This window comes from Sesamum indicum, linkage group LG2 (assembly GCF_026168435.1).
Source record: "Sesamum indicum cultivar Baizhima isolate 11 linkage group LG2, ASM2616843v1, whole genome shotgun sequence".
NCBI lineage: Eukaryota > Viridiplantae > Streptophyta > Magnoliopsida > Lamiales > Pedaliaceae > Sesamum > Sesamum indicum.
This window is the reverse complement of record NC_142658.1, coordinates 3,997,032-4,010,572: the sequence shown is the minus strand read 5'-3', so window position 1 is coordinate 4,010,572 and position 13,541 is coordinate 3,997,032. Positions and strand designations below refer to the sequence as shown.

At 36.0% G+C, this 13,541-nt stretch overlaps 3 protein-coding genes across 4 annotated transcripts; all 3 read left to right on the top strand.

The window, feature by feature from the left end:
* Nucleotides 1–558: 558 nt before the first annotated feature.
* LOC105178003 (Tetratricopeptide repeat (TPR)-like superfamily protein) lies at nt 559–4,582 on the top strand. 2 transcript variants are annotated; one of them, XM_011101342.3, is made up of 2 exons: nt 559–2,215; nt 4,270–4,582. In XM_011101342.3, the coding sequence occupies exon 1, from the start codon at nt 741–743 to the stop codon at nt 2,169–2,171; it is 1,431 nt and encodes a 476-aa protein (XP_011099644.1). In that variant the 5' UTR covers nt 559–740; the 3' UTR covers nt 2,172–2,215; nt 4,270–4,582. The 2 variants fall into 2 exon arrangements, with proteins under 2 accessions (XP_011099644.1, XP_011099636.1); XM_011101334.3 differs by having other exon boundaries at nt 600–2,184.
* Nucleotides 4,583–4,720: 138 nt separating this feature from the next.
* LOC105178969 (uncharacterized) lies at nt 4,721–6,774 on the top strand. The gene has a single exon (XM_011102555.3). The coding sequence runs from the start codon at nt 5,822–5,824 to the stop codon at nt 6,686–6,688; it is 867 nt and encodes a 288-aa protein (XP_011100857.1). The 5' UTR covers nt 4,721–5,821; the 3' UTR covers nt 6,689–6,774.
* Nucleotides 6,775–10,693: 3,919 nt separating this feature from the next.
* LOC105178972 (uncharacterized) lies at nt 10,694–11,864 on the top strand. The gene has a single exon (XM_011102560.3). It carries the CDS (start codon nt 10,915–10,917, stop codon nt 11,737–11,739), a length of 825 nt encoding a protein of 274 aa, XP_011100862.1. The 5' UTR covers nt 10,694–10,914; the 3' UTR covers nt 11,740–11,864.
* Nucleotides 11,865–13,541: the final 1,677 nt, after the last annotated feature.

The following is a 13,541-nucleotide window of genomic DNA, read 5'->3' as shown; positions in this document are numbered from 1 at the left end:
TTCTCCATTAAATGCTTTAAAAAGTAATTGAAATTTATGATTTAAAGGTCATAACTAAATTTGATGGGTTCTCAAAAAGCAAGAGATTAAGTTTGATACGAAAAAAATGTGAGGGATTAAATTCGAATAAGTGACATAATTGAAGGACTACAAGTGATATTTACTATTTATGAATATAAAAATTTCAAAATTATTCTTATAAATTATTACATTTATAATTGCGAATACTTACTTTTAAAATCATTTAATCTATATGCACGATAAATAATCTTGAAAACATGAAAGAAGCAAAATGTGGGTGGAAACATTTTGAGAAAATTCTTACCCAAATTAGTTTCGATCAAATTAAATCAATATCAATGTAAGTATGATAATTTTTTATTTTTCAACATTTACATATATCATCAGTCCCAAAAGGGGAAATTTAAGAGAAACATATGACCTCATTCCCCCAAAAGTGCCAAATAGCAAAAAGCATCTCCGGTCTTTCATATAGTAGGTTTCCACACAGTATTTTTACATTAGCAACTTCAAATAGTCAACCGAGAAACCCAAGTTGGTTGCGGGTGTATTCGACCCGCCCCGCAAACCCAAGATCCAACTGGAACACTGTTCCCGGCCTGCCAATCATAAACCCCTGTAAAGCCCTAATAGAAAAGTTTCTTCCTTTCACAGTCTTCTTCACTAAATCAAGATTCACACAACTTTATTAAACTGCAACAGTGTGAATAGAACGGGGGATGGGGAAAATCCCACCGGCTTTCAGACGGGCAGCAGCTCAATCCCCAGTGTCCGCTCTCCTCAAAGCCAACACTTCTGCTGTACAAGAACAAATCCCATTGCCAATTTCTGATTTGCAACCCCAGAAAAGAACTTCCCAGAAGAAACCCATTAGAAAAAATGGTTCTGCAACGACGAATTCAACAGCAAAGACAAGCGTCCCTTCAATTGTTTTTGAGTCCCCAAATCTTTCGGATGCCAAATCCCTTTTCAATTCACTTGTTTCCTCCACCAAGAACGCCCCTTCAGACCCCAGTTTCTATAACTCGATTTTGCAGTCATTTTCCTCTGTTTCGTCTCTCCAAGATTCAATCTTTTTCCTCAATCACATGATCAAGAAGCACCCTCCTTTTTGCCCCAACCGTTTCACGTATCATATACTTCTTACGCAGTCTTGTTCATTACCTGATGAGCAGTCCCTCTCCGATGTACACCGTGTGCTCAACCTCATGACCACCAGTGGCTTTCCACCCAATCAAGTTTCGACTGATGTTGCAGTGAGAACCCTTTGCGGCTGTGGCAGAGAAGAGCATGCTATTGAGTTGGTGAAGGAGCTTTCAAGCAAGAATTCCCCACCAGATACATATACTTACAATTTTCTGGTGAGACATTTAGTCAAGAACAGGTCAATAAGTAATGTAAATTGCTTTATAAAGGATATGAGAGATTTTGGAATAAAGCCAGACCTTGTGACATATACTATCATGATAGATAATGTTTGTAACTCGAAGAACTTAAGGGAGGCAATGCGGTTATTGGGAGTTCTGAGTGAGGAGGGTTACAAGCCTGATTGCTATGTGTACAATACAATTATGAAGGGCTACTGTATGTTAAATCAAAGTGGTGATGTACTAGGAGTGTATAAGAAAATGCTGGATGAAGGGGTTGAACCTGATCGATATACTTATAATACTTTAATCTTTGGATTATCTAAATCAGGTAGGCTTAGGGAGGCAAAGAAGTTTTTAGGAGTAATGGCTGAAAAGGGTTATATCCCAGATGCAGTTACATATACTTCATTGATGAATGGAATGTGTCGGGAAGGAGATGCATTGGGAGCTTTAGCATTATTGGATGAGATGGAAGCGAAGGGGTGTACTGCAAATTCATGTACATATAACACTTTGCTTCTTGGGTTGTGTAAAGCGAGGTTGTTGGATAAGGGAATTGAGTTGTATCAGGTGATGAAGAAAGGTGATATAAAGCTGGAGACAGGGTCTTATGGAACATTTTTGAGGGCGTTATGTAGGAAGGGCAGAGTTGTTGAAGCTTATGAAGTTTTTGATTATGCAGTCGAAAGCAAGAGCCTTCCAGATGTTGCTGCTTATTCGACTTTGGAAAGCACTCTTAAGTGGCTGCAAAGAGCCAGAGAGCAAGGTCTTGCCGTTTGACATGAATTAGCTGGTACTTCTTTTCTTAGGCTTCTTACGGCAAGGTTGTTTCATTAGTCATGATTTTTTTTTTCAATAAATTTTGAAAATATGTATTTTGTTAACATATTTGCCTTAATTAGAGAAGAAAGGATTTATTTTTCGAACAGATTTGGTTGTTGTAAGCATTTTTACTTGCCATACAAAAGTAGCAACACCAAAAGTATATGCAGGTTTTATTTAGTGGAATTATTTGATGTGGAATTAAGAGGGCATTTGTCTCTTCTTATCTAATTTTGGTCAAAGGCCTCAGCTAGACCTTAGTTATACACAACACGAGACAATCTGATTTATTTATAACTATCGGCAGGAACTATATTGACCTCATTCCTTGTGTTAAAAATAGATTCTCATGATAGTTGACGGGTTGATCTGATACCAACTTGTGATTTTATGCAAAATATTAGTCTTCAATGCAGTAAACTTGATTGCCACCCTCAGATGCATGTAAGAGGTGATACCGGAAGCACAATCTAAGAATTCGGACATGCTGGACTTGAATAAGTGCCCATTGAACTGAAAAATATTGTTAATGATTTACCATTTCATTATTTCATGCCCATATGTTTATTCTTATCACTGAGATGGTTTTTTCAATCACAATATTCTTTTTGAGTAAGCTTCAACTCGCCTTTAAGGAGTTTACTTTAGTAGGCATTTTGTCAATTTCCACTTGAAGTTGTACTCTATTGTTCAGAGTTGAATATCTAATTGGAAACATCACTAATTAGGAGTAAAGACTTAGAAGTGATGTTCCATTTTTCTTTTATGATTTGTCAAAATCCTTGTAAAATGGAGTCAGGATAAAAGCTCGTTGAGAAGCAATGAACCTCTCGAGTTACAAATGAATAAACTTCAGTTCTTAGTTTAAAGGATAGATGGGCATTCTATTTTGGAGTACATGTTGTGGTAGCACCAAAAGAATGCCCCCCCCCCCCCCAAAAAAACAATGATTTAAGGAATTACTTAAGAAATTAAGCAATGGATTACTATTTTATAAAGTTAGTTATGTTCTTTTTATAGATCATTTTATGATAAAACTAGGAAGTGTTTTTGCCAGGAAAAGGAGTTATGCTATTTTGAAGTATCCTTTAGAATGGGATAGTCTGTTGTTTTTCTTGCTTTAGTAGTTTAATACCATGCATATGGCATTTGTAAGCCCCTACTGAATTCAATTGCAAGTATTTGATTTAAAAACTTTTACTCTTGGTGTACTTTTGAGCATCTATAATACCAAAATGACAGGGTTAAAAATAAAAGGTTAACTAATCAAACTGCTACACTGGGTTTAACGGCTCAACAGTATGTAAGGTTGAACATGAATGGAATCCCAAACATAAAAAAACAAATTTCTCAGTTAGGTAGAAGCAAATTGTTGTTTTATTAAATATTTTGTGTTATTTTTTGTTTTGAAGAAACCTAATTTCTTTTTCGTTGGCCTGTATCTTCATTTACATGCCTTAACAACAGAATATGCTAGGTCCTTGGGTGGTTACAGCAGACAGTTTTCCATTTGAGATTGTGTTGAAATATATTGAAGCCAAAGGTTTGATGACCTTTTGGAGGTCAGGATGGGCTTATGTGGTGATTGGTAGAAAATGTAACCATTAGGAATGAAAATGAATAAGATCTCTTGAGGGTGACCTTTTTCCTTTACATGTCATAAGGTTCAAACACAAGGATGCTCATTCTACTTGATCCCAATTTAAGCTTCATACCCTTATTCATAGCACTTAGAGTCAGGAGATAACCCCGTGACAACAATACTGGCATGCATCCTAATACTTAATTACAAAGATCGATTGTATTAGTTTCATTCTTTTCCCTCTTCCCTTGATGTAGCATTCAATATTAGAGATGACCTGGAATGGTATGCAAAAACATTATTTATGTTTCTGTCAAACCAGCTCCTTTTAGAGAATCAAATAAATCAATCCGGCATGACTACTTGTTCCGACCATTCTTGTAGTTCTCAACTTATTTTTTTGACTCAAGTATAATGTCTTATCATCACTTAAGTTTTATTCATAATGTTTTTGTTCTTGTTTTACACTTGCAGCTCAAGAATCGGATACTTTATCAAGATTTTCCCTGCTAGAAGTGAGAAATTTCCCAGCTTACCCGTCAAAAATTTGATCACTTTCCACAAACCTTTGCTAGAGCCAGGAGAACACTTTGATGTGCACCTTTTGAAAGAATCTCTGAGCAGATGCCAATGGTATAAGGCATGGTACTCTAACACAGATGAGTTCTGGATACAGAAACATGATTGAGCACAACGCCCGTCCCCCACCGCCCCAAATTCCCCAAAAAGAACGACAAACCTGTAAAGAATTTTTATTTGTTGGTCAATGATTCATTTGCTTTATGAATCTACCTAGCAAGCAAATCATTTTCAAGACTTTTCTTTTACTGTTCTGCTGAATCATCCACCAACTGCTTTCATAACCCTCCAATCTTCTTGCTCTCTTATAAACTCAATGTGATTTATTATCATCCGACAGTTGTTTATTTGCTTCCTTGGGAAAAGATAAGACCTCATCCCTTAATCCTTTTAAAAAACAAATTCTGCTGCTTGATTGTTAGCTCAACCATACATTTCGATCCGTTCTGAACCTCAAACACATGCAATGTCTCCCATCCTCGGTGCATCAATCCCATGAGCAGAGGCTTTCTACAGTTTTTCATCTTAAATATAACGTCGTTGTCCTCAAACCTACACTTGCATGTTTCCTTTCCATTCATTTCTTGAAGTTATTCTCCTCTGTACAGGGACATGAACATCAAGTAAACCGTATTTTACTCTCACGCTGCGACAGCCCCGCCGCCCGCTCTCAGTTACAGAATCTTTCATTCTTGCTGCTATTATAATTCATATTTCATAATGCTTACAAGTAGCGATTTCCAAGGAATGTGAGAAAGATTTGAATGAAATCTTATTACATATATTCTTAGTGCTTCCTTGTCTACCCCAACACACACACAGCCTATCTTGCCAACTCATCTGGATCAAATTATTCTTGCATTTCACCAACCCTAGCTAGCTACTCTCTCAAGAAGATCTTTCTCTCTTGAAAATTCATTTTCGTCCTCACAGATTTCATTAAGAAATGGATCATGATTAGCATTGTTAATAATTAATGCATTAGGTGCCGGGTTCTTTTGCTCCATGAGCAGCCATTAGTGTTCAAAGTCCACTTTTTTTAATTCAAATATTGAAATCTTGGAATAATAAATGCCACTGAAATTGATTGAATGAATCCCACTAATGATTGGGGGAGACAAGGGGACAAGAAAGAAATTCTAGTACAGTCTGGTCAATATTCAATGCATTTGTATTACATTAAACGTTGTCTCTCTAGTTGCCACTGAACTTCAAACCTAAATAAATATATATACATTATTTATGTGTATGTGTATAATAAAGATTGCTGGTTGATGGTGGAAAATGCAACAAAGATATTAAAAAACTTGAGGGCAACCACATTGGAATCACATGCAAATTCAGAGGTGGTCTCTCACTATAAATAGACTCATCAGATCATCGTCACTTTCATACGCAGAATCAAACAGCTTTCAGCCTCTTTCAATCTAGAAACAGAAAGCCAAAAATGGCAGTTTCACAAATCCACTTCAGGTCCATTAGCTTGCCTTCAAGGCTACACCCCATTAACTCCACAGGATTTGAAGCTGAGCTACAAAAGCTAAAATCTTGTGTTTCGAGAGCTGTTCCAGTTACCTCGGAGGGCATTCGATCTGGTCTCTTGGGGCTGGCAGAACTGTACAATTCTGTTCAGGAACTCACACAATCTCCAGCCACTCAGCAATCACTTGTTCTTCAACATCAACAAGATGGAAAATCAGTTGAAGTTGCACTCGACGGATCCGTCGAGCTGCTAGATTCTTGCAGCACCATCAGGGAACTGGTTCAGATGATGAGGGAAAACGTTCAAGCCCTTCAATCAGCGTTTCGCCGGAAGGGCCTGGATTCCAGCATCCAGAACGACATAAACTCATACTTGTGCTTCAGGAAGAAGATGAACAAGTGTATAGCCAAGAATCTGAAGAAACTCAAGAACTTGGAAATCAAGAATGGATCAAATCATTCACTCGATGCAGATCAAAGCTTCATCTGGGCGTTGAGGGAAGTGACTGGGCTCAATGCTGCTGTTCTCAAGAGTGTCTTGATGTTCTTGTCTTGGCCAACCGCCAAGAATGGTGGCTGGAATCTTGTCTCCAGGCTGATGCTCAACAAATCCATGGCATCTGTCAAGGAACATAGTATTGTTACTGAGGTGGGATGTGTAGATTTAGCACTAAACAGTAATAATTCCAAGGTTGTTGATGTGCAAATGGTGCAAAGAAGCCTGCAAAATCTTGATGCTTGTGTAGAGGGGATTGAGGTAGGGTTAGAAAGATTGTTTAGGCAATTGCTTCAAAGTAGAGTCACACTTCTTAACATTCTTACTGATCATTGATATAGAACATCCATGATCAGAACCCAAATTTTTGTATTATACCATGTGTTGAGAGATAATAGTATATAGATGCTAATTTTCATCAATTTCTCTATGCAATTTTTTTTTATGTTTGTGGATTTTTTATAATTATTGGGCATATGTAATTTGACAAAGTACCAATCATAAGCAACTCAATGCTATCTTCATAATTGAAACTTCCAATTAGTTTTCGTGGAGAATAAAAGATATTATATTTGGAAAACAATCAAAGAAGTAGGCAAATAAAGAATCTAGTAAAACATATTTGGCTTAATTTGATTTTAAGAATTTTACAATTCACCTCATATTCGTTAAAAGTTGCAAATAGAGATCAATATCCAACAACAGAGGACCCCTCTCACTTATAACTTCGGTTAAATTTAGCCTTTTCTTCACAATCGACTCGACCCCGGAGAGCTGCTTTCGCTAAAACTCGAGCAGTTTCTTGAAAACTCGCTACAGATATGAAATTTTGAGTATTGAGAGATGCTCTTGTTATTCCCAATAAGAGCGCTCGGTAACAGATCGCTTCTTCAGCGCGCCCCATTCGTTCTGCTAGCAACAATCCAATTAGTTCTTCGGGTGAAAAAACATTAGACGTTCCATCTTTTGAAACCAAGACTTTTTATGTTATTTGATGTACAATAATTTCTATATACCTATTATGAATCTGCACCCCTTGGGATCGATAAACCTTTTGGATCTTATTAACCAAAGAGATACGATTTTGCACTATAGTTAGCTCTCTATCACATAATTTCACGTAATCTCATAGTTTTTACAAGTGAAAATTACCATTTGAGCCTGACACACATACAGTAAAAATCATCCCAACAAGAGAGGAGGGGGGAGGGGGTTCTGAGCGCATCATCAACTAATTCTCACAAAACCTCTCCAAATCCACCAAATTGGTTTAACTTTTTACTGTATATATGTGAGGGTCATGTGGTAATTCTTCCTTCAAAAGATCACCAAGTAATGGCCAAGTAAATATAATGTAGGTTGTGCCGTTGGTTTACAATGACCGAGTGCGAAAAAGGACCAATTTTACTATGTTTTGGGACTGATGATGCAAATTTTAACTAAATTTGTGGCTGAAATATAATTTTGTAAAGCATCGGACCAAAAATGAAATGAAAAATTCTTATAGGACGAATGTTGCAATTTTTCCTCTTTTGACTGATTCATTGCTTAGGGCACATGACGTTCATGTACTAGTCCATGGTTAATATTTAACTGCGGTTAGTGGGAGGGGACTTTTGTAGGCAATTTTGTCCTTCATTTGTAACTTTCAGCGAAATGTAAGATTAATTTTAAAATTTTGTAAAATATGAGATTAAATATGAAATAATCCTATTTTGTGGGACCAATTTTGCCGTTTTTCCATGGAAGGAGAACCACTGAAGAATTAAATGTAGTTAATCTTTACCCTAACAATTAACTTTGCAGGCTGACGAATGGAAAATTTTTTGCACAGATCATGTTGGTCGAATCAAATCAATCACACAATAAATGTATTGCACTTGTTGTATGATTGATTCAAATTTAATAAAACTAAAATTTCCTAAACGGCAATTATGTTATCCATTTTTAATTAAAAAACTCTATATTGCTTACACGATTCACCTTGATGAAGCCTCTTTGGGATTGATCATCACCCTTTTATTTAACTTTGTAAAAAAGTGATAAGTATAAAATTATATCAATATCTTAATAAATTTAGCAAAATATCGATCTAATATAATAAACATAATAAAATAAATTATAATAAACTCACGTAAAGTAAGAGTGTGAGAGATAAATGCGCATACAACTTATGGACTAAAACTCATAACCTTGAACTTATTCATAAAATTTTAGTTTAATTACTAAACTAAAACATCATTAACGGTGAATGATTACCAGCACTTAACGCTTGGGAATTGTTAAAAAAACATTAGGACCAACTCAAATTTTAGAACATTCTTAGAAAAATTCTTTAAGAATTCATTTTGATTATAAATGTGATGTGTGTATATTGAATAGAGTAGAAAATAGAATAGAATTTGCAACAAAAAATTTCATTCGATTTTTTTTAGTGCCTTCTGGTCAAAGGAAAATGAAATAAATCATTGAAAGAAAATAGGTTTTATTGCTACTTTAGTCCTATAATTATAGGTGTTTGATATATTGGTCCATTATTTTTGTAGTTTCACTACATGAGTACAAATTTTGCAAGAAATTTCTGAAAATGGCACGTGCAAGTTGTATGTTGGCTTGTGGACACACGTGATTTGCACGTGCAGTTTCCTAATCAATTTTTAATTTCTCGCAAAATACATTCTGAAATCACAAAATTTAAAAAAATAATGAGCCGAATCATAAATTTCAATTTTTAAAAAACCATTCTGCAATAAAGATAAACTTTCACACATTAATGTGTTGATTAGTTTTTTTAATCCAACTCAAGATACACATTTAAACCAAAAAATTAGAGCATGTACTAAATTGAACATGGTGCATTATTTGGCATGCATGCACGATGCCTCTCTATATATAAATGTAATTAAATGGTAATCAATGAGAAGAACCTAGGATTTGGACTACAATTAGGTACCAAATACGGACCGTAAATTCTGATTATGGAAGAATATTATCATGTACGGTCACATGGCCCTGCCCGGAGAAGATGCTCCCTTGCGGTCCTATGGCGGGTATTTAGGGCTGTAAACGGGTCGGACCATATATGATTACATTTACATGGGGACAACAAGCAGGATTCTCTCCAATCCATAGACAAGACATCAATCGTAATTATGATTTTGTTGTGTTTTGTTTGTCCAAATGCCCGGAATACACTAGGGTCGAATAATTCACTAATTATAAGTGGGTACGGGTCCGGACCACTACTTGGACCCGCCCAACTCAAATATTAAATTGGGCCCCGGACCTAAAAGAATGCACCAAAGCTTTTTTCAATTCTTGATTTCTTTCCGTACTTTGGGCCACATAGAATACAAGTCCATATCTGGTACTATTTTTATTATATTTTTTGAATGTAGAAAGTTTCGAAATAAGAAAATTAATTTCAACAATTATTAAAGTTGAAAAATTGTAAATTAATAAAATTTGAATTATTATTGCTCAGTATATATTTTTAATAATAACTCTGAGATCGTCGTCACATATTTATTTATATGGCGGATGAAAACTGTATTGGCAGTATATGCCATTGAAGTCACGTACAAAATAAGTTACTATTTGTCGAGAAGCTCGTAATATCAGGTTCACCGAGTCCCAACTCATATACATGCACCAGAGGAGTTGGTTCAACAAGTCCCGAGTGACGCCGCCGCATGAAACTGGTGGCACCATGACAAAGAACCACGTAACAAGTCTACGTGCCAAGCGTCCATCCAAAACTCATCAAATTTTTGAAATAATTATTTTTTAATAAGTTATTATATTATTCGATACATTCAATATTTTAAATCAGCGAATACTCACTAATAAAATAAAAAATTATTATAAAAATAAATATAGATCCACATTCGAAGGACTTAAACTTAATGTAATGCTATAAAAAGTGTTAATGTAATTACAGTATTTTTGCAGGTGAGCACCAATAATGGTGCCAATTATTGGGCACCGAAGCCTAAAAAGATAAACCATAAGTAGAAATTATCACAAAAATCAGTGAAAAAGCTGATGATCTTCATAGATCCCGAGAGCAATAATTTGAAATCGGCATCTATAAAAGCTAACCTGCCAAAAAAGAAATGTATCCTATGTCACTGGGTAGCCCCCATTATGCGTTCAACTTCCCTATAACGAAAGGGACATACGATTTGTCCCGATTGGTTGAGTGAATGTGAGCAATGATTAGGGAGGCAGAGACGAGACAACTGGCACTTGTATTATTGTCGACGATGGCTATTGTCTCATTGCATTTGCATGACAGCCACGTTGTAGACCAATGTTAGACATTCTTCCTCCTACTGCCACTTGCCTACTATGTTATCTTAAAATATCCTAAACTCTCTTTGATGCTGAATATTGCAACAAACTGTATTAAATAATTTAAGGTTGCCCACATGCAAGATCCAATTCCAGGGACAGGTTCTGTCAGTATAAATACAATTGCCCAATTCTCCTGTTTTCATCTCACAACACATTCATCAATCAGCTTTCTATCTTAGAAAGAAATTATATCACTCAGCGAAAAAATGGCAACCCTACAAATCCATTCCAGGTCCATTAGCCTGCCTGCTAGATTAGATCCCGTCGTCAACCCCACGAGCTTTGATCAGGTTGATCTGCAAAAGTGGCAGATTCCGAAAACGGCAGTTCCCGTGACTTCACAAGGCATTCAGTCTGGTCTTCTGGGGCTTGCGGAACTGTACAATTCTGTTCAAGAACTCGCGCAGCCCCGTCGAGATGTAAAGTCGATTGAAGAATCGCTGTCGGGCTCGGTGGAGTTGCTGGATTCTTGCACTGCTATTAGAGAACTGTTTCAGATGATCAGAGAGAACGTTCAGGCGCTGCAATCAGCGCTGCGAAGGAAGGGCCTGGATTCCAGCGTGCAGAGTGACATAAGCTCCTACTTCTGCTTCAGGAAGAAGATGAACAAGAGTGTGGCCAAGACCCTGAAAGCACTCAAGAACTTGGAAAGTAGAAACCGCGACAGCGGTAATTTTAATGATGTGTTGAGAGAAGTTGCGGGAGTTACAGTAGCGATTTTCAGGAGTATTCTGCTGTTCTTGTCTACGCCCACGTCGGCCCGGTCCGGCGGGTGGTCTTTGGTTTCCAGGCTGATGGTGGCGAAACCCGCGGCCGAAAACGGTGGTGTGAATGAGGTCGGGAGTGTGGATTTTGCTCTCAGTTCTCTTCAAGGGAAGCTGAGGAGCAATGGGGCTAAGGCTGTCGATGTTCAAAAAGGGCTGCAGAATCTTGAAGCCGTGGTGGAGGGATTTGAGGGAGGATTGGAGAGAGTATTCAGGCAATTAGTTCAAAGTAGAGTTACACTTCTAAACATTCTCACTGATCATTGAGATATATAATAGACATGAAAAATTCATGGTGTTCATATGTCCAAATTTTGTACTATACATTGAGATTAATGTAAAAGATATATGTGATGAATGAATCATCAATACTTGATATATACCATATTTGATTCATTTATACTTCATCTTTTCTTCCTCGTACATGTGTTTTCTTAACTCAACAATTAGCATGTTATATGCTTCTACGGTAATTGGCGATCAATCCTAATGTGTTCAAGAGTGGGGCTTATGAAACGACCATTTAATTGAAAATTTTAAACTGTTAGAGTGAAAAAATCAAGAATTATGGACTCCAAATACCAAAATAATTACGATAATTTATGATCGAAATTCACGTAATAAATATTTCATGTTAGCATAAAAATTAAATCACCCAAGAATGGCGATGTCGACTAATCCTTTATTAGGGCTTACGTAATAAGTAATATAAAGTATGAAAATCATATTTTCATTTACTTTAATTAAGGAACGAAATAGCTATAATTAATCTTAAAAATTCAATTAAAGGAAATGTCATGCAATTTCTATTATTACTTTATACCCAAAAAAAAAAAATTCTGATTTTGAATATTTTTTTCCATTGAAATTTATATCAACACACAAGCTTAATTATATATATAAATAATCGTAAAATTATAATTAAAGTAGTGGAATTTAGTATGATCTCCAACATAGCATGTGCCAATTTAATCATGTGAGGAAGAATTAATAATGGGAAAATTGAATCACACTTAATGCCATCACAAGTCAAGGAGTGTATAATGATCAAAGAAAATACAATGCATGTATGCGACCGTATATACGGATTATAGAGGAAGAACATTGTGATTATGTACGTGTACGGTCACATGCAATGCAATAGCAAGAACCAGCAACACCGGCGAGTATATAGCCCTTTGATTAGTCCCATAATGCTGGGGGAAGACAACCAATGGACATGATTAATCTCTCTTATTGAAAGAAGCGCATCATTGATTAATGTATTTCCTAATTTTTCTTTTCTTGGCCCCGACATTAATGAGCGATTTCAATGATGCAAAATTATGTAGAGCTGAGTCAACAGTGATGCACGGACTTGTCCGGCTTCTAATAATATCATGTTGATTAAATGTCACGTCACCAAAATTGATCGAAAAATTAAATATTCTCAAGTTTAGAAAAGTTACATATGAACACGAACTAAATTTCAGCAAATTTGGTGTTTTTGTTTTTTTAATTTTATAGTCCTTCACTATAAATTTGAAATAAAAAAGAACCCATAATTTATTCTTTCCATAGAAAAGAAAATCAAATAGTAATGTGCATACATTAAAAAATGTTCGGACTAAAAAAAAAAATTCTTTTTACATACTCACACATCTAATTTCGAATGAAATCTTCCATTAAAGAGAGATTCGTATCGAAACTAACTTTTAATCCGAACTATTGAGCTGTCCCGATGAAGACTTTCGGGCATTCTTTTGCTTATGTTAATTTTTGTCAAATTACAGACACTTTTGTTTTTTAGTCTTTGGGTCCAAAGTTTAAGAGATGAGTTGGTTACGTCTTTAGACAAATTTGGGCCATGAGGCTAAAAGCTCTTCTTATGTTCTCTCCATATTTTCATACTTTATGTTTGGAGCAATCAATCCAGACCAACATTGAAGATAAATGTGGCTGCATACAAAGTATTTATGTCCGTATCTCATCGTACGGATAGGGATAGGTTGCGATTGGGTTAAGATGACTTATATGGGTCATGGCCGCTGGACCACTGTTTGATGCTACGTGGGTGGCCATACTCCCGG

Bases quoted from the DNA above. Each gene is read 5' to 3' on its own strand.
- LOC105178003 (XM_011101342.3), top strand. From the start codon at position 741: ATGGGGAAAATCCCACCGGCTTTCAGACGGGCAGCAGCTCAATCCCCA.
- LOC105178969 (XM_011102555.3), top strand. From the start codon at position 5,822: ATGGCAGTTTCACAAATCCACTTCAGGTCCATTAGCTTGCCTTCAAGG.
- LOC105178972 (XM_011102560.3), top strand. From the start codon at position 10,915: ATGGCAACCCTACAAATCCATTCCAGGTCCATTAGCCTGCCTGCTAGA.